We start from the raw sequence: 25,328 nt of genomic DNA on the forward strand, positions 1-25,328 counted from the left end.
TACAGTGTCTTTTTCATTTCAATGTGAATAGAAAGACATCATTTCAATCTCTTTTATAGACTGACATATTTCAGTATAGTATTATGTCGATGGCGAAATCTTACTTTCTATCGCGAGCTTCCTTCCTATTGGCGAGCCTCTTTTATTCATAAAAAGATGCATTTTATTCACGAGAGAACCCACATAGCGCCATCCCAGATAATAAACACAATTTTAACATCAAATTTTTGTCATGGTACGAATGACGTCAAATGACCAAAATGCGACCATAACATTTAAATAACGGTATACTAATGTTATTCAATGACGTCTTCATAACATAATATTTTGGTCCTATTTCTCGCCGTCATTCCATGACGTTATTATGACGTCATAATTTAATCCTTGGTTAACAAATATAATATTTTTTATTTTATATTATTTTTTAATTAATATAAACGCAATCAGAACATAACATATATAAATAAACTTTTAAAAATTATTAATCATTATTTAGAGATTGACTAAACAACACTATTAATAATAATTAATGTAATATTTTATATACTTAATACTATTAATATTTTAGAATCATATAATTTATCTTTATCAGAAAAACAGAGCAAAAACATATTTTTATAAGTTATTCCACATGTTATTTTGCATATCATAAAAATCAGTAAAAAATTTATTTATAATTAATGTAAAACATTTATTTATAATTAATTAAAATATTATTTAACTATACATGTTTTATCTTTTTGACATCTATTAAAATAATCTATAACAAATATGTATTCATGAGGTATTAGGTTGCATATAATTTTCAACGTCAAGCAACGTCAACAATGGTTTACAATTGAATGGATGATAGTTTTTCTGATCTCGTAAGTTAAGCAGTGCAGTAAATAGGTGTAATTGTGGTTTACGTGGTCGCGGTATATGTAGAGTGCATCATTACAGTAAAAGATTTTTGTAATGTAGATGCAAGTATCGGATAGGACATGTACCCGAAATAATTTGTAAAACGTCTAAGTATCGGCGGTTTATTATCTGGAAGTCATAAAAATGATGTTAAAATGTCGTCTTAATTATGATGTCAATGGTCTGTGAGATGATATTAGACGTCATTTTAACGTCATTAAGTTATCAATTAGTAACGTCAGGGATATCAATAATAGTCAGGGAATGACCAAAATTTGACCTCAAAATGACTTGTGTTTGCTACCTGAGACATAGCAATGCGTAATAAAACAAATATCATCTTAAGAATTAATATACTCACACAACCTATTTATTATTGATGTAAGTGAACATTTCTAGTTGATGACAGTATTTCATCTTCATATCAAAGCATATAAGGAGCTTTTCAGTGACACAAATTGACACAGCAGTATTTTTGTCTGTGTTTGATATTCAGTGAGAGACAAGGACAAAGTTACTACTGTGTAAATTTGTGTCTCTTGCTGGAAAGATCCCATAGTGTTCAAGAATAAAAATTTACTTGCAGTAAAAATTCATTTTTTTCTGTGTATAGTCAGACATTTTTGCATTTGTATAATATATGTATATATATTTTATCATTGATAGACTATTTTATACATATTTTAATGTAAAATTATACAAACTTGTAAAAATATTAACATAACATAATGGAAGAACTTTTTATGATTCTGACAATGTGGCAAGAAAATAAACCTTTATAATTTTTTTGCGCGCGTAAACTGTAATAAATATTAGAGACTTTGTTGGAAAATAATAAATATTAGAGATTTTAAAAAACTTTGTAAAATATATCCTTAAAAAAACTCAAATTTCTAAATTATTATTTAAAATAAAAATCTAACACTTGATATCTTATTCTACCGCAAATCTTTTTTTTTAATGTGTGTATGTAGCATTTAATGGAATTTATATTAAATATTTATGGAATTTATATTTATATTGCAAATAATATCAAGACTCCGATAATCAGAGAGTACTCTCTCTCATGCTTTCTTTCAAAAGATGTGACATTTACATATATGGACGCGCAAATTAAACGAAAAAGTGGAAAATTATAAATTTTGATTTACGTTTAGTATATTTGCGTGCTTTTTATTGCTAACTACTGAATGTATTACTCTGTTGCATTTTTTGCGTCAATCTGTCGTCAACGTGTTCGACATGCCTGCATGTTATTAACCGCCAATCTGATGTGTTTAATAAGCACTTCTATACTGTTGCATTTATGCTGACAGTTTGATGACAATTTGCACTAAACAAAGCCACCTTGGTATTTGTCATCAATCTTTCGCCAATGCTCTTGACAAATCTGCTTGCTGTTCGCTATCATTTTGTTAAATAATCTGGTGAGTTTTTGCTAGAATTATACGCGCAGTATTTTTAATATCAAAGTTTGTTTCACATCTGTTGCATTTCAGTAAACAGAATTTGTTGCTAACATTTGCCTCTTCAGAAATGGTTATTGGGATTCTGTGTTATGGGCTCACGATTCGCGCACATTCCATTACTTTGATACTTTCGCGAAGGCATCCGCCATTACGTGACACGCGTGCTCAAAGTTCTTAATCAAACAGCATCGCACGGTATAGACCATCCTGCGAACAATTCGAATGGCGTAATAATAACAAATTGGCATATTCGTGGAATTGGGCAGAGAAACTTGAGAATCTTTGAGCTTTCAGTACCAAATCCTTCTTGAAGTTAGGAAGTTGTCAATGAGAGAAATTCCGATGTGATCGACTGGATCCTTTTATTAAACTCGCTTATCTACGCAATTTATCTACGCAACTTTATCTATGTAACTTAGATCCCCGCATGCCAGGGCGATTGAGAATGGTTGAAAACCGTCTCTGTTGTTCACACACGCTTCAGGCCGAATTTATACTCGTCAATCTTAGCACTTGGCACTCAGTCGCCGCCATCTTGTTGCTTTTCGTCCATTCACGTTCCGTAAGGCGACTGTGCCAAGTGCCAAAGCCAAGTACTGACGACTATAAATTCTGGCCTCACATATTGAATAAAGAATCATAGGAGGAAACGTATTGGTAGTGGGGATACAATTTACGGGGACGGATGTGATACATAATAATTGAGCAGACATCTTAACAATCGACTTTTGTGACATGCGCATCAGCATATTTTCTATAGTGTATTGCTTTCATGTGTGTACGCGTGTATATGATACTTGCATGAGCGTGAACGGCCATCTTGAGAATCTACTTTATATAGAACATCCGTCACCCTCTCTAAACCAAATGCGATCTCCTCATATATATTATAATACTCATATATTGCTAGCGTCGGGCTTATTTCATAGAAGAAGTGGATGAAATTAAAGATAGACGTAGCGAAAATAGTGTACCTGCGTCGTTTTGCGCAAGCGTGACACATAGTAGTAGGGCTGCGTTCCGTTTCAATGCCATGATGTGCATAATGCATTGTTCATCCTTGTTTAACGACAAACAACAAGGATGAACGATGCATCATGCGTATCATGCGTGAAACGGAACGTACCCGATGCCAGATACCAGTAGACAGTGGCGCCGACTTGGAAAACTTTTTAGGGGGGGCAAGAGGAAAATTTCTAACGACCTTTTTTTTAGGCTAGAAAGATAAAAGTTAAAAACACTTTCACATATTACATTATATCATTTCTTATCAAAAATTGGAAAGTTCCCTAGCATTTTACAAACAGCCCACACGAATGATGCCGCAGGTTCTAAAATAGCTTCAAATATAAGTATGCTTCATATATAAGTATGCGAGCTTTAATATCTTATACACTTACATAGATTTTTATTTACATTGCACAAAATTGAGAAAGTTTATTTCAAATATTCGAGAAAGAAAGCTTATTTTCCTTATTTTTAGTTGGTAGTCTGATACGAGCTTAAGCTGTGCGCGCGGTTTCTTAAAAAAAAAACTTTCAAAAAGATAAAAATTATTGGAGGGAGCGGAGCCAAAAGTGCTCTGCCCCCCTAAGTCGGCGCCAGTGCCAGTAGACCTATTCTGTAACTCTTAACGATATTAATTCAGATAGCACAAAATATTTATAAAATATTTATAAGGAAAAATATTTATGATAAATATTTTGTACATATTTTTATGTCCGAGTTTGTCAGGTATAAAAAAATTATGATAAACATTTATGAAAATATTTAAAATAAATATTTATACATTATTATCAAAGAATATAAAAAATATTTCAAGTTCACATTTGATATAAAATATTTAAATTGTATTTTTTTAACCATGATTTTGATTTTAAAATAAAAATTGTTTAATAGACGTTTTTTTTAATTACAAAATAGTTTATTTTTCTTTATTATCGGTAATAAGATTTGCCTATACTAAATATAATATTCAACATTTTATTACAATTTATTCATTATGAAATGTACAGCTAAACATCTAACAAGAGAACCTCGCGAACTCGAAAATTCAGATTTTAATAAAACTTGGCATAAATGTAGAGGGGGTGAATACATGAATTTAGAAATTTTTAGTTGGTGCCCGAAAACGGTTTGAAGGGGTGAAACCACCCTTCAAAGTTGAGACGATTTTTGCAGTTTTTCGATATATTTCGTAAATTAAACAAAATATAAAAAAATGTTTCATACAAAAGTTTTACAGTATAAATACCTTTATATAATTATCCTATTTATTTAAAAAAAATTTTTTTATAAAATTTTTTTTTTTTCAAAAAATAAATAGCGTAGTTAATGGCGTAGTTAAATGAAGGTATTTATGCTGTAAAACTTTTGTATGAAACATTTTTTAATATTTTGTTTAGTTTACGAGATATATCGAAAAACTGCAAAAATGTCTTAATTTTGAAGGGTGGTTTTACTCCTTCAAACCGTTTTTGAGCACCAACTAAAAATTTCTAAATTCATGTATTCACCCCCTCTACATTTATGCCAAGTTTCATTAAAATCAGAATTTACGGGTTCGCGAGGTTTCCTTGTGAGTATATCTTGGATAGCCTCTCAATTTTTTAAGTTTTATTTGAATATGTATTCATTCATTGGAAATATTAGAGAGCTTAAATAAGACCAATTTTGGAAATAGAACTATAATTACATAGTAACATATGTAGGAGCAAGAAGAACTCCACAATTATCGTCCTTCTGCGCCATTAGAATATATCCGTCATTGCCCCAATAATTCGACCAAGAATTTTTTATAAGCCAATAGCCTTTTCCATTCAAAGTACCATATCCGACAGCCAAAACAGCATGATCTAATTTATCTTCAGTATTACCTATACATAAAAATATAATAATTATTTAAATAACTAATTTGTACTCATAATTTTTTTAACGATAAACAAGTTTATAAATCTCTTACCACAAGCTGGGTCATAATACACTCCATGAGAATAAAAAGAGAACGTCTTATGGGAAGCATCAATAGCAACAGAAATAGGACCATGTTTAGCAATAGCAATTTTCAGAGCATTAACGTTGCGTGGAGTGACATTAACAAAACCTGTCATCTTGGCTGTTAATGTTACATTGTTTATATGACAGTATCCATCCTTAAAAGCAAGAGATTTTCTTTATTCTGCATGTTACAAATTATATCAATAACCAGACATCATTTAATAAGTATAATCAAATAATTTACCTGTCCCAAATAACCACCATAATCTTCTTCAGTAGGTAAACCACCATGTTTTATTATCCATTGATATGAACGGAAATCTTCTCCACCATCACAACCATTATTACCAAATCCCCATGAACAATCAATGAGAGCCTACAGTATAATACCACAAAATTCTGAACTATGGTATATAAGCTACTATACTACATATATTATGACATTATAACATTTAACTTTATAAATTCGTGAAATAAAAAACAATAGTAATAATAAGTGAATTTAAAAATTCGTGAATTTTTATACTTTTACCTGTTGAGACAGACGTACTAATTTGTTATACTTCATATAATATGCACCTTCTACCGCGCCAGTAGTACCAAAACTCCAACAAGAGCCACAAACAGATTGATCTATTTAAATAAAAAATTGATATACACCTGCATGTATACATATATACATATATCATAAATATTTAAATTTTATAAACCTTTTACTGGCGTTACAGCACCATATAACCTCCAATCTATGCTGTCAGGAACATCTGCAATTTCTTTTTCAATATCATGTGGAAATCGTGCTCCACCATTGTAACCTGGGGTGTATTGCTTGCCCCGTAGAGCCTTCAACTCAAGATCGCTACGATCCACTAAATGATTCACATCTAACTGATAACCCAAATTGGCACGGTTTGTAGAATGAATAAACCTAAATAAATAAAAATTATTTACACATGATAAAACAATTATGTTTGAATGACGATATATGCAATATTCACGATATAAATGTACCTTATATTTTGTCTAAATAATTCTTTTCGATACATATAATCAAGATCATCCTTGTAATTTTTATTGTGAGTCTTTTTGAATTTATCAAATGCTTGATGCAAATGATCCTCATAATTATAAATAAATTCACGCATTGGGTTAAAGGTATATATGTGATTTTCTCCTGGACCTGGGAAGCTGACGCAATTAGCATCTACAAATATAATTTTCTTCGTGATTATATTAATATTATTTAATACAAATAATTATATTATTGCAATATAGTAAAAAATCTTTATTAAGATCAACTGGAAAAATATGTATTAAGGATTTTATATACCTTCTACAATTTTAAAGATGTCATCATCAGGTTTGTCAGAAGAGTACCAATCATACTCCAAGTAATAATGATCATAATGTGAACCTAAAAGACTATTAAATCCTCTCATTTCATATCTCACAGGAATAGCCTCCTTGACTTTTGGTAGATATGGTGATTTCTATAAAGATTATTTCCTTTAAATAAATAATTTATTTCATTGTATACACAAATAATTTTACCTTATAACGTATCCACAGAGTGTACTTATTTGTTTTTTCCCCAATTTCTTGCACAAGTCGCCATTTTTCACATAATAATCCATTGATCATCTCTTCTCCAATACACTGCATATAAATTTTATTAAAAACTACTTTTATATATTTTGTGTACATATGTATACATATAATTTATAAAATTAACATTACAGAAATGTAATGTTTTGCAATTTTATTTACCTCCATTTCAAAGGCATCTGGAATAATAGACTGTGGTTGTATCTTGGAGTCATCAGTACCATTCACTTGAAGACATGTTTCCTCATTACTAACAGTCTCTGTGGTAACAGGTGCTAATTTTATACTGGCTCCATTCTCTCCTTTATGAGCCAATTGAAAAGTTTTAACCATCCCTATTAAACAAAGACATAGACGAAGAAATAAATATTTTATATTATTGAAATATACTATATATGTTATACTAAACTATATATATGAATAAAATATAAAAATAGATAATGAGTAAATATATATTTCAATATACCTCCATAATAATCAATCCTACTAGATCCACTCTTGCCATTATACCATGCATAAAAAGGCTCTCGAATTTCTGCATATGGTATATATAATGTCCCTTTCACTGTATATGTTTGACTAAATGTTGGACCTGTCAAGGTTGTTTTGCAAAGCCCTACTGTATAACATATTCCTATAAAATTTTTTTTAATATTATATATGACAGAGCCCTTGGAGACATATAAAAAAAAAATTTTTTAATTATATATAACGGCATAAATAACTTACCACAGAATATTAAAAGTATACTGTTTTTAAAGTTAGACATTTTGTATCTCTGAAACATATAACATATGGATGAATATGCTTGTCATCATTTTGATAACACTGACCTAGCAAGATTATTTTGATTATATATATTATCTATATACACAGTCATGGAAATGTACTATTTTTTATATTAAAATGATAATATGAGAACAAATAGTATTATGAGTTAAAGCAATAAAATATTATTCCATCATTAAATAATTTTATTAAAATAACAGAGACGATAATCGTAATTGACAAAATTACAACTATAGAAAGTCAATGTGACTATTATACTATAAAAAAAATTAATGCTTTTTTTGAGAAAATACTAGAGAAAATAAAACGGAGTAACTAGTAACATTTGCATTATTCTTTTCAAATTCACATTATTAACAATGTTGTTACGATATTATCTAGTTTTGGTAATTATTTAGTTTAGGCACTGGTATTCAAATATCGATGTAGTTATGCTTATTCGATACAGTTTTGCTTCAAACGAACGAATCTGGCAAAAAAAAGCGTCGCTCTGCCCCGGAAAGCGAAATAATAATCGCTAAAGTTGACTAATATTCAGGTTATGAAACCTGTCATACCGACACAATGTAATGACTTGAGCACGCGCAGCGATCATATTCTCACGCTTTTAATCACAAGCGCATGCTCTGTTTAGCACAAGTCATGTTAAAAATGCGCGAATTTCAAATGTCTATATACATATTTTTACAAGCACAATTTTTTGTGTGGAAAGTCGCAAACCCATGTGGTGCAGAGAATGCTTTACGCACACACACACACACACACACACACACACGGGGGGGTGCAAGGGGGGGCCTTCGGCCCCCCCTCCCGCACCCACCCCGTCCAAGTCGCTAACCCATGTGGACTTTACTTTGCTTGCAATGTACATAGGCAACCCATGTATATTGCAAGCAAAGTATGAGGCCACATGGGTTAGCGACTTGGACGGGGTGGGTGCGGGAGGGGGGGCCGAAGGCCCCCCTTGCACCCCCCCGTGTGTGTGTGTGTGTGTGTGTGTGTGCGTAAAGCATTCTCTGCACCACATGGGTTTGCGACTTTCCACACAAAAGATTAGCAAGATCCTTACGCAAAGATTGTCAATGATGGTTGATTATTACTAGATCATATGCTAATCTTTACAGTATTTATTATTTTTAATATATGTAGACTCATTTATTATTAGTTACTATTAGAATACAAGGAAGTCGTTAAAAGTACACATACATTTTAAATTCGCGCCTTTATTTCATGCACATATGGCCACCAAGCATGCGTATATGGCCGCGAAGCATGTACATATGACTGTAGAGCATGCGCACATGGCCGCGGAGAGTGCTCTTGTCGCTACATTTCGTCGATATGACAGATTTCTTAACCTGAATATTCGACAAATTTTACGATTATTATTTCGCTTTCCGGGGCAGAGCGACGCTTTTTTTTGCCAGATTCGTTCGTTTGAAGCAAAACTGTATCGAATAAGCACAACTACATCGATATTTGAATACCAGTGCCTAAACTAAATAATTACCCTAGTTTTGTGCAAGGTATAAAATTCTGTTTATCTCAATTGAAAATATCGATTTAATAACAATGTTATCAGAAAGATAAAAACAGAGCTGCCTCCACTGTAATTACGCTTTAATTACGAAAGTTACCTCAATTGCGACGCAGAAAGGCTCTCGTTCCTCAAGAGCACGATGGTAGTCGAATGTGACCAGAGCACAACGAATTACTTTCTTATCTGTTTACGGTCACAAAATGTCGAAAAAAAAATTCCTTTGTTTGCACACATTATAAGATGTTCACTGTTTATAAGTAGAATGGCACTGGGAGTCAGTGCCCAGTGGGACTGCGCAAACGTAGGTTTGTTCTTGGTAGCTGCACTGGAACTGTACTAAACTGGACCAGTGCAAGCCAGTGCAGAGCAGTGCAGAGAAATGGAGCATTGTATGATTTGTTGTATTTGAGGTTATTTGATGTGATTTAGGCCTTGTTGCATTTTATATTCAAAGCGTGATTATTAATTAGATGATGGACCAGACATTGACGCACAAAATCAGGAAATAATTAATGACGATCCACCAAGAGAATATCCCAGATAGCACAAAATATTTATAAAATATTCATAAAATATTTATAAAAAGAAAAAATACTTATGATAAATATTTTGTACATATTTTTATGTCCAAGTTTGTTAGGTATAAAAAAATTATGATAAATATTTATGAAAATATTTAAAATAAATATTTATACCATTATTATCAAAGAATATAAAAAATATTTCAAGTTCATATACATAAATAATTTTCAGTACATTTTAAAAATATATTCTATATATTGTTGATAATAATTTTTGTATCATTTCTAAATGTTTTATGAAAAATAATTATATAATCTTCAAAAAATATTTTTTGAAAATAAATTTATAAAATATTTATAAATATTTATGATAATATTTTGTACTATTTGGAATGAAACAGACACACAAAAACGAAACCAATTATGTCTTCAATTAACTTAATAATAAGAATTCAAAATAAATAATTGCACCAATATGTGTTATTTTATATAAATTAAAAAGAGGAATAAATTGCACGTATATAATATTTTATACAATAAAATATTGTATTTATATTTATTTTTAGTAAAATATACATAAAATTATGCTATCTTATTATTGTAATTAAAGGCTATGGTCCACTTGACGCTACAAACGTTTCGAAGCATTCTTTGATTGGTCAATTTGTAAAAATCTTTGTTTCAATTGGTCAATTAAACGCTTCAAAGCATTTGTAGCGTCAAGTGGACCGCAGCCAAAATAGAAACAAAAACATATTTGGAATTACAATCAGAGGCTGCGGTCCACTTGACGCTACAAATGCTTCAAAGCGTTTGATCGACCAATCGAAACAAAGAATTTTATGAATTGATCAATCAAAGAATGCTTCGAAACGTTTGTAGCGTCAAGTGGACCGTAGCCACAGTCAAGTGTGTAAACCTTCGTATTTTTGGGTAAAAGGCCAAAATCCATAAAACTAGAGAGGATAATGTTGGCAATGCTTCAAATCTCTAGGATCCATAAATTTATTTTTTAAGTTTCAGCACTGTTGAAGCGTAAGGGCCACCGCACAAACTCTTCCATAACGCGTTACGTTACGTTAAGTACTCCATACGAACTTGAGTTGTACTTAAAATTTAACTTAAATCAACGCACAAAGAAATCCTTAACGTAAGAACTTAAGAACTTACGTTAAGGATTTCTTTGTGCGTTGATTTAAGTTAAATTTTAAGTACAACTTAGGGCCACCGCACAAGCTTTTTCGTAACACGTTACGTTACGTTAAGTGCTCCATAAATCTAAGTTCGTACTTAAAATTAAACTTACATCAACGCACAAAGAAACTTTTAACGTAAGTTCTTAAGTTCTTACGTTAAGGATTTCTTTGTGCGTTGATTTAAGTTAAATTTTAAGTACAACTCAAGTTCGTATGGAGTACTTAACGTAACGTAACGCGTTATGGAAGAGTTTGTGCGGTGGCCCTTAGGTTCGTATGGAGTACTTAACGTAACGTAACGCGTTATGGAAGAGTTTGTGCGGTGGCCCTAAGAGTGTGCACAGAGCAGTACAGAGTGTGTACAAAAATAAAGTGTTGTGACAGGTGTAGTAAATAACCTCATTTTTTACCTCAATTATAATGAAAAGTATCAAGAGGCATGGAAGTTAATACAGCCTTATTACTATACAAAAGTTTAGTAAGATCATCCATAGAATATGGTATTACAATATATATGCCTACAAACAATGAAGACGCTACAAACAAAATTGAGAAAGCACAATATATGGGAATAAGAACTGCAATGGGTTACAGAAATAGCACCCCAACGAATGTCATGCTGGCAGAAGCAAAAGTAATGACAATGACAAACAGAGCAAAACTGTTAGCAAGAAACTATTGGATAAAAATGATAGGACAAGATACTACAGAGAAAGACAGTGAGATAACGGAAATCGAAACACTAGTCAAAGAAGAACTGAGACAGAAAACAAACACCCCATGGAAGAAAGATAGTATCCTTGTGGAGGCATGGAACCGAGTCAAGAAGGATGCAGAAATACTAGGTAAAAACGTAAGAAATGAGCTGTATCAAATGAACTACTGGGATCTAACAAACAAAGTTAATATAGAAATGGATATAGGAGAAAAGTACAAAGAAAAGAAGAAAGTAAATGATCAAGAAATAATACAAGAAATACAGAACAAACATGGATTAAAAGAAAAGGACACAATAAGAATATTCACTGATGGTTCTAAAATAGAAGACAAGCCCTCGGTTGGTAGTGCCTTCCTTATAGAAAACGAAGAAATGGGATACTTTATGAGCCTGAACACCACAGCCACAGTTTTTACAGCAGAAGCATGCGCTATTGCCAAAGCCTTAGAATGGATAGTACACAAGAAAGTCAATAAAGATATCTTAGTTCTCACAGACAGCTTGAGCACACTTAAGGCCCTGAATAATAACGAAATCACCCCATGCGTAAACAACTACATCCTAGAGATTAGAAAATGGCATTTTAAAATAATAAAAGATTACAACAGAAAAGTAGTAATTGCCTGGATTCCAGCACACAAAGGTATCTGGGGAAATGAAGAGGTAGATAAATTAGCAAAAGAAGCTACAGAAGAAACGCACACAAAAGAGCTTAAATTACCTGGCAAAGATCTAAAAAACAAATACATAGAAGAACTAATACAAAAGAACAACAGATATCTAGAGACACAAGCGAGTTTCAAGGGAAAATTCTACTTTGAAAACTTCTACAGAAGCAATGAAAGGAGCCCATGGTTCAAAGGAACAGACATCCCAAGAAGAGCTGTAGTTCTATACAATAGGTTAAGATCCAACCACTATAACCTAAATTCAAGCTTGGCGCGGAAAGGCTACATCAAGGACACTAGATGTCAGTGCGGTAACGAGAGAGAAGATATAGACCATCTCATATTCAACTGTCACACCTATGACGAAGCAAGAATAGGAATGAACCTAACCGAACAACTGAATAAAGTAGGAGCCAGCAGCCCGGACAGCGTCTGGAATTGGTTGAAAAGAGAGGAACTGAGCACACTCAAGATAATATACGAATTTATTAAAAAAATAGGAAGAATAATATAAAAAAAGAGGGAGGCGAGGTAGCAACCTTGCTTAGCTAAGAGACATACGTGTCATATATCTGCATAAGATCAGACACAATAAACCTCCAAAAAAAAAAAAAAAAAAAATCAATTATAATGATATCAATGATTATATTGATACCTGTAATTGGTTAAAAAAAAATCTTTTAAATTATTTATCACCGACAACTTGGAATAATTTGTACAATATTATTAATAAATCAATATTATCATCGTCCTTGCTTTCTATATCACTCCAAATTTCTTGAAGTTTCCTCTCTTTCTCTTTTAATTTCCTATTCTCCTATCTTATCCAAAATTTACTACACTCTATGGCAATCATACAGTACAGGTAAAAACATTACATATAACAAAAATTTATAAAATAATTTGTAAAAAATGAGGTTATTTACTACACCTGTCACAACACTTTATTTCTGTACACACTCTGTACTGCTCTGTGCACACTCTTACGCTTCAACAGTGCTGAAAACCTCAAAAAATAAATTTATGGATCCTAGAGATTTGAAGCGTTGCCAACATTATCCTCTCTAGTTTTATGGATTTTGGCCTCTTACCCATCGACATATAGAATGGACTGAGCATTGCGATAGATTAGCGCGCGTCTACTTTAGAGTGAGAGGTACTACACCTGAGGCCTATGTTTGTCTCTTTTGCAAGCTTCTGATTTGTTATTTTGTCTCCCTCCATTCACGGAGGAAGACGAAATAACAAATCAGAAGCTTGCAAGAGAGACAAACATAGGCCTCAGGTATAGTACCTCTTACTTTAAAGCAGGCGCGCGCTTGCCCATCGCAATGCTCAGTCCATTCTATATGTCGATGCTCTTACCGTATTTTTGCTACTTCTTCATGGACCCATCGACATATAGAATGGACTGAGCATTGCGATAGATTAGCGCGCGTCTACTTTAGAGTGAGAGGTACTACACCTGAGGCCTATGTTTGTCTCTTTTGCAAGCTTCTGATTTGTTATTTTGTCTCCCTCCATTCACGGAGGAAGACGAAATAACAAATCAGAAGCTTGCAAGAGAGACAAACATAGGCCTCAGGTATAGTACCTCTTACTTTAAAGCAGGCGCGCGCTTGCCCATCGCAATGCTCAGTCCATTCTATATGTCGATGCATGGACCTAGTTTACACCGAGCACTTGGTACGCGTATCAAATAGTAAATAACTAGTGAATGTGTTTAATCATTGGCTCATGGTGGAAGAATGTATTCTTCCACCATGCATTGGCTGATTAGCTTAAATTCATTACTTGATACGCGTACCAAGTGCTTGATGTAAACTAGGGCAGTGTTTTCCATTGTTATCTTAGGCTGGTATTCATAGTCGAATCTTATTTAAAGATCGTCTCAAGCAATGTCTTAAGATGCTAATACGGCTTTGTGATTGGTTGATGGCATCTTAAGACAGTACTTAAGATAATCTTAAATATAAGATCCGACTATGAATACCGGCCTTACTATTTTCCAACACACCCTATGGGTACGTTCGGGGAGACACTAAGCCTGTTTTTTTTAGCTGCACTGATGCACTGGTACAATAAGTTAAAGTGAGACAAATATGTTTTTTCTCATTCCAACTTGTTGCACCAGTGCAGCAGTGCAGCGAAAAAGAACAGACCAACTATTAACGCTACAAACGCTAACACTACTAGCAGAGAGGAATCTGAGAGCGGCCACCGCGGCCTTTTTCGTGCGACCAATATTTGACTAGCATCAGCGCCAAACGTGGATGTAAAGTCTGTTTTACATTAATTGCAAGCAGCTAGTTGCGACTTGCGACATCCAATAGACGCTTAGTTTCTAGTTAAAGCTCGACATTTATTGGGTGTTGCAAATTGCAACTGGCGACTGCAATTAATGTAGAACGAGCTTTACATCCACGTTTGGCGCTGATGCTAGTCAAATATTGGTCGCACAAAAAAAGCCGCGGTGGCCGCTCTCAGGTTCCTCTCTGCTACTAGTTTGTTCGCGTCACATACCCCGACATGCTCCTGTTCACCCCAACGCACTCCAATACATTGATTCCGATGACGCCAACCTATTAGAGTGCTTTGGAGTGAATAGGAGCATATCGGGGCATGGCGACGCGAACAAACCATACCTGAACTGTTCGTGGAGCCAATAGCGCGATAATAGCTAGAGATACTAGGTCGAAGCTTGGTTACACGACATTAGTCCGAAAACTAGATGGGGAAAATGTTGGTACCAACAAAATTCTCTAGACATTTCAATTTCAATTTTTACAGGTTAGTAACATTGTTTAAGTAGTAAATCCACGAGTGTTCGGAGTTTCGGAGACGTTTTGACATATGCGCGCGCCAAAATAATAAATATTAAGTTAAATTGTAACATGTAATTGAAATTAATGTTAAAAAATTACAATTGAATATTAAGTACATAGAGATGAACAAGAAAAAAAATGTTTTATATATTTATATGTAAGAGAAGAAATTTTAATAAAATATATTAATATATTAAACTATACTAAATTATATTTTTATTATATTAAATTAATTAGTAATAATAATTTTCAATTTCTTTGATGTGCCTTGACAGACAAGATTTATGATTAAAATTTGGTTTTCCATATTAAAATCATTGTCAGCCGAGAAACAAAATCTGTGCAAAATAAAATAAAAACATAAAGAAGGAAGAGGGAAAGAAATAAATGGAGAATAAAAATATATATCAGATAAGTAGCTAATATCTTTATAAAAAATTATGTATTCTATGTGCTTTTTGTAGATGAACCGATTCTTTTCTTGAATTAATTTTTTGTTTCAGCTTCTTAGCCAATCGTAGAATGTTGACAGCTGGACCACCAGAGAACAATTTCTTGCCGAATAAAGCTGTCAAATTCTAAGCCTGCTACTTCTTCGAGTATGTCAAAATTGTGAGCAAAAAAGTTGAAATTATATTGTAATATCAATTAGATTTATCAACGGTGCAGTAACAGATTGATACAACAAACTGAGAGCAGGTTTGTCGAAATTGTTTGTTTTACAAAGCATATGTGCTGTTTGTCCCAGCAATGTACCGACATTATTTAAACTAGAAGAGATCCCAGATAGCACGGAGAGTTTAAAAAGAACTCAATTGTACGTTACCAATTATGAATTCTTTTTGAATCTCTGTGCTATCTGGGATACTATTGTGTTTATCGTCAACCTGTCATGAACGCTTTCGATAGACCTGCTCATTGTTTACTGTTATTTTGTTATATAGTCTGTTAATCGGTATACACTTTTTATCTTTCAGCAAACAGAAAATGTGCTACCCACATTGGCTTTTACAAGAATGGGTTTAGAAGTAGCGATGGATGCTTGTCCAACAATCGAGGATCATTTCATAAGTGAATACACTATTTGATGTAAAATAAACCAAAATTATCTTTTTAAAAACGGCAAAAAAGATGCCAAGTGTGTATGCTCTAGAAAACACCTCTTAAATCTAAGATACTCTTCATCTAATTCAACCCAAGTAATATCACGAGCCTTCTTATACCAACTAAAATGTAACTTTAATTATTAAACTAATAATTATTTTAAATGAATTATACTCACAAACACACACACACACACACACACACACATATTAACTACAAAAATAATGATATCAAAATATTTCTTTAACGATAATTTGTTTTACTCCAAATAGTATATGTTTACTTACGAAATGATATTTGATGTTACAATGTGATTTCAACTTTTTTGCTTACAATTTTGGCATACTCGAGGAAGTAGCAGGTTTAGAATTTGACAGCTTTACTCGGCAAGGAATTGTTCTCTGATGGTCCAGCTGTCAACATTCTACAATTAGCAAAGAAGCTGAAACAAAAAATTAATTCAAGAAAAGAATCGGTTCATCTACAAAAAGCACATATAGAATACATAATTTCTTATAAAGATATTAACTACTTATCTGATATATATTTGTTTATTCTCCATTTATTTCTTTCCCTCTTCCTTCTTTATGTTTCTATTTTATCTTGCACAGATTTTGTTTCTCGGCTGACAATGATTTTAATATGGAAAACCAGATTTCAATCATAAATCTTGTTTGTCAAGGCACATCAAAGAAATTAAAAATGATTATATTACTAATTAATTTAATATAATAAAAATATAATTTAGTATAGTTTAATATATTAATATATTATATTAAAATTTCTTCTCTTACATATAAATATATAAAACATTTTTTTTTTGTTCATCTCTATGTACTTAATATTCAGTTGTAATTTTTTAACATTAATTTCAATTACATGTTACAATTTAACTTAATATTTATTATTTTGGCGCGCGCATATGTCAAAACGTCTCCGAATACTCGCGGATTTACTACTTAAACAATGTTACTAACCTGTAAAAATTGAAATTGAAATGTCTAGAGAATTTTGTTGGTACCAACATTTTCCCCATCTAGTTTTCGGACTAATGTCGTGTAACCATATCCGTTAATACCTATTAAAAGTCAAGTTAAATTATAATAATACATTAATATCAATTCACTTATTTTTGAAAAAAATAAATTATATGTACATTAATATTCTCTCGTAAAATATTTAATTATTACTTTATCGAAAAGTGGCTATATAGGTTTCTACCATATGATAAAATCATAGGCATGTCTAATGGCGCTGCCAAGTGGGCGCTGCTAATCAGCACACAATTTCAGAATGCACTGCGCATGTTCGTAAATCTTGAGTCGCACTTCTAAAATGTCGGTGTGTTCTGAAAAACACCGAGAACGCACTCAAGTCAAGTCTTTATCTCCGCGAGTGCATAGTAAGTTAGTTATGATCGAATGAATTTTTATTTCTCCAACGACTGTTAACTACAAGTACGTAACAAATATATAATCGATGTAGGACTTTAATGCAATTGAAATACTTAACAATGTGTGTGCATTTGTGATGTATGACTATTAGTCTTTTTTACGCTGAGGCTTAACCTATCGCTTTAATGATTTATGAATTTTGGTGTTTGGCAGAACTATATGGCGCGTGCTGAGGTCAATTGTTGCAATTTTCCCTTTTGGCTTCAGCAGCCCACGAAGATGTTAGGGTCATGAGAATTGCCTCACTGCTTCCAGTACTGTACATTTTATCTCTATGGCTAAGGGAAAAATAAGAGGTTCTGACTCCAATAACAAGGTACATATTACACACATAGTTTATGTGAATAACTTTAATATTTAAAAAAAATTGATCAGTAATAGGTATATCTTTTGTAATTAGATAACATCAAATGCATTTAAAAATGGAGAAACCTATACATCGGAATTTGAGATTAACGAGACACCACCCAGCGCTAGAACTTTACTTACTAAAGGCTACACACAGGATGAAATTAATTCATATTCGGGTAAATTTTCTTATTAGCTTGATTTATACATTCTTTACACAATGTATTAATATTATACGTTATCTTCTAGGAGCAACTGTATCGACACGAGGGCGTTTTATGACGGAGCAGGAAAAATTGCGTTGCCCAAATGAAAGACCATTGTATCTTTACATACAAGGACATACAAAACACAATGTTGATTGTACATATTGTTATTTTTTAAATATTTTAATGTTTATATTATTGATTTAAATACTTAATAGATATTTTTTTTTAACAGTGGCAATACAAAAGATCCATGAAATTATTAAAACGGAACATCAGAGTTCATTAAATAGACCAAGTAGGTTTACCAATGCTCCACCACCTCTTATGAGTTTACATTCTAGAGTTACAAGTGTGGTGAGTAATATCTTTTATTCTTATCTCATTTAAAATTATAACATGTTTTTTCATGTACATTAATTAATATATGCAATTTATTAGGAAAAGATTTGCATTGGAATTGAGAATGCACCACAAGATTTTGATTTACGTGGGCGAATATTAGGTGCCAATGATGCAAATTTAATTTTTATTAGAACTGAAACTGGAGCGAATGTTACCTTAAGAGGTAGAGGATCCCAGTTTATTGATCCAATTTTAGGAGCAGAATCTCCAGAACCACTTCACTTATACATAGAGTGAGGATGTCTGAATTTTTATGGCGTGTAATAATTATATAATCAGATAAGCTACAATTCATAAAATTATTTTCATAGGCATCCAAAGCCAGATGCACTGCAGTTTGCAAAAAGATTGGCTATTAGCCTGATACAAACAATACAGACCGAACTACAGACCTATATTCAACAACAGCCACCACCAGTACAACCTCAGCAAGTTTTAGAACAACCACAGATACCACAAAGTATAATATTTATTGCGTGTAATTTGCATAATTATAAGATGTAATAATCGTAACTTTATTATAATTATATGTAATAAATAATTTTTTTTTTCTGTTTACAGCTCAATTCCAAGCTATGAATATTGGTAGCTTAGGTCAGCCAAATGTAGTAGCAATACAGCATCAAGGTAGGCTATATAAATCATGAAATATTAATTGCTATTATAAAGATATAAATTTTTTACAAAATATACATTTTTAATACATATTTTGTATCTTATGTAATAGATATTATACAACATCAGCAAAGTAATGTTGTAACATTACCTGCAACAATTCTTACGGCTACTGTAGCTGGTGCACCAGGACCTGGTGTTCCTCCTCCAGGAGTGCATATACCACCTCATACTGGACCATTAGTTCCACCTCCACAAGCTCAGGTATCATACTCAAATTAAGTGTTACATAAAACTAAAAAAGGAATAAATTTTGTAACGTAGAGGAATATTTTTATTGAAGGAAATGCAGACTTTTATGCCGCCACCACCTATTGGACAAGTACAATTAATTGGTCCTCCATCAACAGTAAGTCAAGTTCAATATCAGATACATCCGGGTCAGCAATTACAAATCCAGGGAATTCAACAAGGATCGCAATCCTCACCGCAATCTGTGGCGCAAATGTATGTCATGAGTCAACCACCGCCGCAGAATCCGCAGCAAAGTTTCATAACGAGCAATAATGCACCAGTAAGTGGGGCAGTGTCGTACGTATATACACAACCGAACGTGCAGAGGCCCGCTACACCATCTCAAGGAATTATTGAAACCGTCAATGTCAATTTGCAACAACCTCCACCTACGGCTCCGCTCAATATAACGCAGCAACCGCCACCACCGTTGTTACATCTTCATTTCCCGCCACCGAACTTTCCGCCGAACCAACCACCTCCTTCTGTCCCGCAAACCTATCAGATACAGTATCAACAGGTACAGACATCTGCATCGCAGTCGCAAACGCAATTCGTCTTGCAGCCCGGCGAGCACATCGTTCCGCCTCAATTGCAACAAAATCACGAGCAATCTCAAGCTGTCGCTCAACATATAATACCTCCGCAATTCGAAGGTCACGCACCGCCGTTCCATTTACAAGTACCTCCACCGCCATCCTCGCAAACTTTCCTAGTACCTAACGCTCAGTCTCCTCATCATCCACAACCGCCGCTTCCTCCCGGCGAGATTCAGCATCAGCAGGAGGGCCCAGTGGAACAAGGACCGCTGCCGCAACCAGTACCTCCTCCGCAAATAGTACCACCACCGTCGATCAGCCAGATGCCTAATTCCATGAATATTCTTACCAGCGTACCACCGCCAACGCAGCCGCCGCCACCCCAGAATGCTCCATGGTTGTACCAAGCTCAGCAGCCACAACCACAAGGACAATTACAGGTAATGATGCTTGACATTCAGCATTTTTTTTGTAATGCGTGAAAAGTACAATACTGATAAATATTGTCATTTTTCATCATTATTAATAGATGCAAATGCCGCCGCAAAATATACCTCTTCATAATGTACCTCCACCGCAAGTTCAAGCTCAAATACAATATCATCATCAACACATACAATATCAAAACGGCCATATACCGACGCAAGTACATTACGCAATGCAACCGCCTCATCAACAGTTCGAGCAGAAACCTGATTCGCCAGAACAGCAAAAATCCCATGGAGTAAAGAGAAGGTTTTCAGATGTTGACGGAGGTCAGGTAAAGTGTTTGCAAACATTTGGATATCAAATTGAAATATACGGAAATGGTGGAAATCACATACTGTATTCTTACAAATTTTCTTTTAAAATATATGTTGCAGGAACAACCACCACCGCCACCACCGTACCAATGTGCTCCATTACCTGCACAACGGCATGGCACAGGGTAAGTCGAGGAAAGAGAGAATATAATTATTTTTATTTATAGAAATATAATGATGTATAAATTAATCTAATTTCAATAAAGTTACAGTATATACTCCTTGTATAAAACATAAATTGTTGCATGTAACTATGTAATAAAGGAGTATATAAATTAATGTAACTTTATTAATTTAGTATTTATTTTATATTTGACTATACTTAGTTAAATATACTAAAATACATATATACTTCAGTATATTTAACTATACTTGGTAGATCATGAATAGAAAGAAAGTGTTTGAATAAAGTCGGCCTACCAAGTGTATAAAATTTTAAATAAATACTACTAAAAAAAGCTGATAATTTTCAGAATCATAGGATACTATAGCGTAAACGTGCAATGAATTTAATCGAAGATTAGAAAGAACTTTATTGATATGAAGAAAGAAATTGATAGAGAAACAACTGCTTCAGATCGCTTATGCTTCACTTGTAGCAAGTGCAAATTTGTAAATTACTTTAGAATTACACGAAGAAAATGTAAGTCATCATTATTGCTGTTTTCTTTTAGAAACCTGCTTTTGGATTATAAGGTGTTATGCTATAAAAGTGCAGAAAATAAAAATTGAAATATTTTATTAATATATTGAATTTTTAAAAATCGATATTTTTTATTTACAGATATATCATTGTTATTATCCAAAATCTAATAAGTTAATAAATATATGGATAAAAATTATTAACTGTAAGATCAAGATATATCCATGTTGATATATAAATTATTCTTAACCTGAAATCATACATTTTTAAAAATAATTTGATAGAAAATTTGAACTTTGCGTTATTCATAAATGTTTAATAATATTGTAATTATGGGTGTATCTTGCTCTTTCACATACAGAAAATTATTTCTTTCTTTGAATTTTGCTTGATTCTCTAGATTCTTGAAGATTATAAAGACTCATTTTATTATCTTTGCAAAATATAAATGCAAAGATAATAATATACTTACATTTTCTTCATGTTATACATAATTCTACATTAGAATCACTAAATACAACTTTTGCCAGAATCACCAATTATATGTTTCTTTAGTGTAAGTAATAAGCCAAAAGAGACGGAATGTGTGACAATATAGTTGCAGAATAGAAGTAAAAATAATCACACACAGATTATCTGAACGTATATTATAATGTTTTGTGCGACATTATAATTACGTTCCTAAGATTATTCTAAATGTAAGTTTTGACATCATTAACTGTGATCTGGTAAAACCAGGTATTTTCCACATTTCAGAAGTATCCGAGGGTGTGCATCAGGTGATATTTGTCTTAATGCTTGAAAAACTTGTTTCTGTACAATTGTTATTTTGGAATTAATAATTCGCACCTGCATTGTTTAAGCAGAGAAGGTGATCGACAGCAGCAAGTCTTACATGGTTCATCACCCACACCTGCTGGTCTGCCACATGGAGATCGCACCAAGATGCTAATGCCACCTCTACACCCAGGTCTGTAACTAAGAGTATTTAACCTGAAAAATTGCTGGATATCTTTTGGAAATGCAACAGAATATTATAAAAAGATGCCAATAAAAAGATTGTATTTTTGAAGAGTGCTCATCTTTAATTATTTAATCAAGATTCTGGATTTCTTCTTAAATACAACTTTGTTACTGGCAATTTTTATCTAACATACAATAGTGTAGCTATATTGGCTAATTTGCATATCAAAAGTAATTAAGCTTTAGAAAATAAAATGTTTCAGATAGATATCTAGCATTATTTTCTTAATACTCTTAGACCCTAATATATTATTATTGTAAATAATATTTTGCGGTAAGCATATCATAAAAATTTTTCTCGATCTTTTAATTTACGTTTTAGCAAATTGCTTTTTTATGTAGTTATTGAAGATACTTGCAGAGACGGACATCCGGAAATAACATGGATTATTGCAATTTTATATTGCATAAAATACTTTAACATATAGTTATCTTTAAATTTATTTATTATTATTTTAGATTACACAAAAAACTCTGCACGTGTTATACAGTACGAAGGTGTTTCAAGTATATTAATTTCAATGCTTTTTTATAGTGCTCTTTTTATTAAATAAATCTGCATTTTCAGATGTGCAAGCGTAACCTGTGATTTTCCACTTCAGTGTTTGTTTATCTGATATTAATCACACTTAATAATATTAGGATTGTGTTAAGACATATTATATGTATATATATTTTTTATATATCACTATTTTAAGTTCACTGCCTTTTAGAATTTTATAATTCTTTAGGTTAAACGTGTCTCCGTCAGAGATTACAAGGAAGGATATAGATGACTCTTACGTTTAAATAAATATACATATGTTTAATGTTATAGATTATGTAACGTTAATATGCAATGCACATGATTTGTACATATTATGTAATATGATTTTTATTGTTGCAGTGTTTTGAGCAGTTGTCTGTAATGGAAAAAGTGGAAATTTGAAGAATAATTTATATAATTTTAATGATTAAATTTACTTTATGTCTAAATAGCAAATAATTATATGCTGTACTTCAAATTTTTTATGTAATTGATAAGAGGTGAGATCATCTGATACACATAAGAATGTAAAAATTGCATTGCTTGCTTTCAGACTCAAATAGCGATTGCCAAATTTTGATTTGGCAATGGTTAATGGCATGAAATATTGTCCTAATATTTAATTTAGTCTTATAAGATTAGATTTGAATTTAGAAAACTAAATTTTTCTGTTTATTACTACAGTGACACGTCTCAAGCTGAAGATGAAAACCGGCACAGCAGTTTTCTTATACAAATACAATTTTGCAATTATACTTGCATCAAAATTCAGTAAAAATTTTTGCATTTTTCTTTTCGATAAATATTGGCATCATCAAAATAAATAACACATGTATGCGCGTTTTATTGGATATATACCGAAAAGTTTACTATTATACATTACAATATTTCATCGCATAATTTGCCATGTTAAATATAACATTATATTATGTATAGTACTTAAGAGCGTACCATATTTTTTCCTTTGTGTCATCATGTATTTTAATTACTTAGGTGAGAAACGCAATCTGGACCAAAAGTCTGCAGGATTATCTTCAGGTATATTTGATAAATATGTGTCGTTATATCGTAAAAGATTTTATATCTACCATACAAATTTAGATTGTATGATATTTTATGAATAGGAAATGATCAAAACGTTATGGCGGAATCTGGAAATATTCATGTCGGCAATGGTCCACCTCTACCACCTCCATCTTCACCACAGGCGCCGTGGCAAAGTCATCATGTGAGGGTTCCTTGGGGTAGACCACCACCGATTCCAAGAGAAGGAGAACCTCCCGCAGTCTGTCCTGGATTACCTCCTATTAACATGCCTCCACCTCAAATTAGATCACGAGGTAGATAAAATCTTGAATACGCCATACTTTGTAATTAATTCTTTATAATTATATTTCTTTATATATTAGTCTTTCCTCGATATAAATAATGAAAGTCAACGATAAGAAACCTCTATGTTACTGTAATTCTTGTACATATACACAATAATTGATGATTTAACTTCAAAGATGTGGTAATGTTCTCAGGTCTCGCTGACGGTAATCGTTCTCCTACTCAGAACGCCGCGTTAGAGCAGTCGTTGAACGTTGAGTACAATCAAATATCGCTCTATACGAAACCACCACCTTACAACGCGCATCCATTGATGCAATCTATCTGTAATCCGCCGCCGCCACCACCGCCGCATTATCAACAACCGCGGTCGCAGCATCCTCCACAAACGATGCAACATTATCAGGTGCCAATCTCGCAGACATATCAGCCGCCAACGTCCTGTCCACCATGGATGAACTGAGAATTATAAAACTATAGATGGAGCGTTTTTTGCTCCGTTTCTCGTATCTTGACGTATCGTCTCATGACTTAATAAAAGTGACATTGTTTCTATGAGTGACATAATAACAGGACAACGAGATTCAAGCTTCAAGAATCTGACGTAAATACGAATAATTGGAACTGCAAACTCGTGTTATTTGCATTCAATTGTGTGTTCCTTACGACAGTTTTTATAATTTAATAATCTGTTTTAAGAAGGAAGAATTACTGAACAATATGTAAAAATTTGTAAAAATGAGATTATTTATACTGTATAATTTAAATTCTATATATTAAGAGAGAAAGAGTGTGTGTTTGTGTG

At 32.7% G+C, this 25,328-nt stretch overlaps 3 protein-coding genes and 2 long non-coding RNA genes across 7 annotated transcripts; 3 read left to right on the forward strand and 2 right to left on the reverse strand.

Moving 5' to 3' along the window:
• Positions 1–1,259: 1,259 nt before the first annotated feature.
• LOC114254179 lies at positions 1,260–4,062 on the reverse strand. Its single transcript, XR_003625544.2, has 2 exons — positions 2,670–4,062; positions 1,260–2,579 (listed from the first exon to the last, which is right to left on the reverse strand). It is a non-coding gene; the product is annotated as an uncharacterized LOC114254179 (long non-coding RNA).
• A 212-nt stretch (positions 4,063–4,274) lies between these two features.
• On the reverse strand, positions 4,275–9,625 carry LOC105828263 (digestive cysteine proteinase 1). Its single transcript, XM_036285490.1, has 13 exons — positions 9,401–9,625; positions 7,704–7,752; positions 7,441–7,608; positions 7,137–7,309; positions 6,921–7,025; positions 6,700–6,859; positions 6,381–6,573; positions 6,080–6,297; positions 5,902–6,002; positions 5,614–5,745; positions 5,335–5,524; positions 4,943–5,248; positions 4,275–4,459 (listed from the first exon to the last, which is right to left on the reverse strand). Exons 2-12 carry the CDS (start codon positions 7,741–7,743, stop codon positions 5,064–5,066), a joined length of 1,665 nt encoding a protein of 554 aa, XP_036141383.1. The 5' UTR covers positions 7,744–7,752; positions 9,401–9,625; the 3' UTR covers positions 4,275–4,459; positions 4,943–5,063.
• Positions 9,626–11,459: 1,834 nt separating this feature from the next.
• Positions 11,460–12,920, forward strand: LOC118647270. Its single transcript, XM_036291817.1, has one exon. The coding sequence runs from the start codon at positions 11,460–11,462 to the stop codon at positions 12,918–12,920; it is 1,461 nt and encodes a 486-aa protein (XP_036147710.1).
• Positions 12,921–15,202: 2,282 nt separating this feature from the next.
• On the forward strand, positions 15,203–16,876 carry LOC118644518. Of its 2 annotated transcripts, none has more exons than XR_004962291.1 (2): positions 15,203–15,930; positions 16,209–16,876. It is a non-coding gene; the product is annotated as an uncharacterized LOC118644518 (long non-coding RNA). The 2 variants fall into 2 exon arrangements; XR_004962292.1 differs by having other exon boundaries at positions 15,203–15,843.
• A 781-nt stretch (positions 16,877–17,657) lies between these two features.
• On the forward strand, positions 17,658–25,224 carry LOC105830128 (formin-like protein 20). 2 transcript variants are annotated; one of them, XM_012669293.3, is made up of 16 exons: positions 17,658–17,792; positions 17,943–18,105; positions 18,190–18,316; positions 18,387–18,500; positions 18,579–18,700; positions 18,785–18,981; positions 19,060–19,208; positions 19,310–19,375; positions 19,476–19,627; positions 19,707–20,636; positions 20,726–20,956; positions 21,060–21,124; positions 22,509–22,612; positions 24,185–24,229; positions 24,316–24,531; positions 24,718–25,224. In XM_012669293.3, exons 2-16 carry the CDS (start codon positions 18,064–18,066, stop codon positions 24,984–24,986), a joined length of 2,829 nt encoding a protein of 942 aa, XP_012524747.2. In that variant the 5' UTR covers positions 17,658–17,792; positions 17,943–18,063; the 3' UTR covers positions 24,987–25,224. The 2 variants fall into 2 exon arrangements, with proteins under 2 accessions (XP_012524747.2, XP_012524748.2); XM_012669294.3 differs by having other exon boundaries at positions 17,659–17,850.
• Positions 25,225–25,328: the final 104 nt, after the last annotated feature.

This window comes from Monomorium pharaonis, chromosome 1 (genome assembly GCF_013373865.1).
Source record: "Monomorium pharaonis isolate MP-MQ-018 chromosome 1, ASM1337386v2, whole genome shotgun sequence".
Taxonomy (NCBI): Eukaryota; Metazoa; Arthropoda; class Insecta; order Hymenoptera; family Formicidae; genus Monomorium; species Monomorium pharaonis.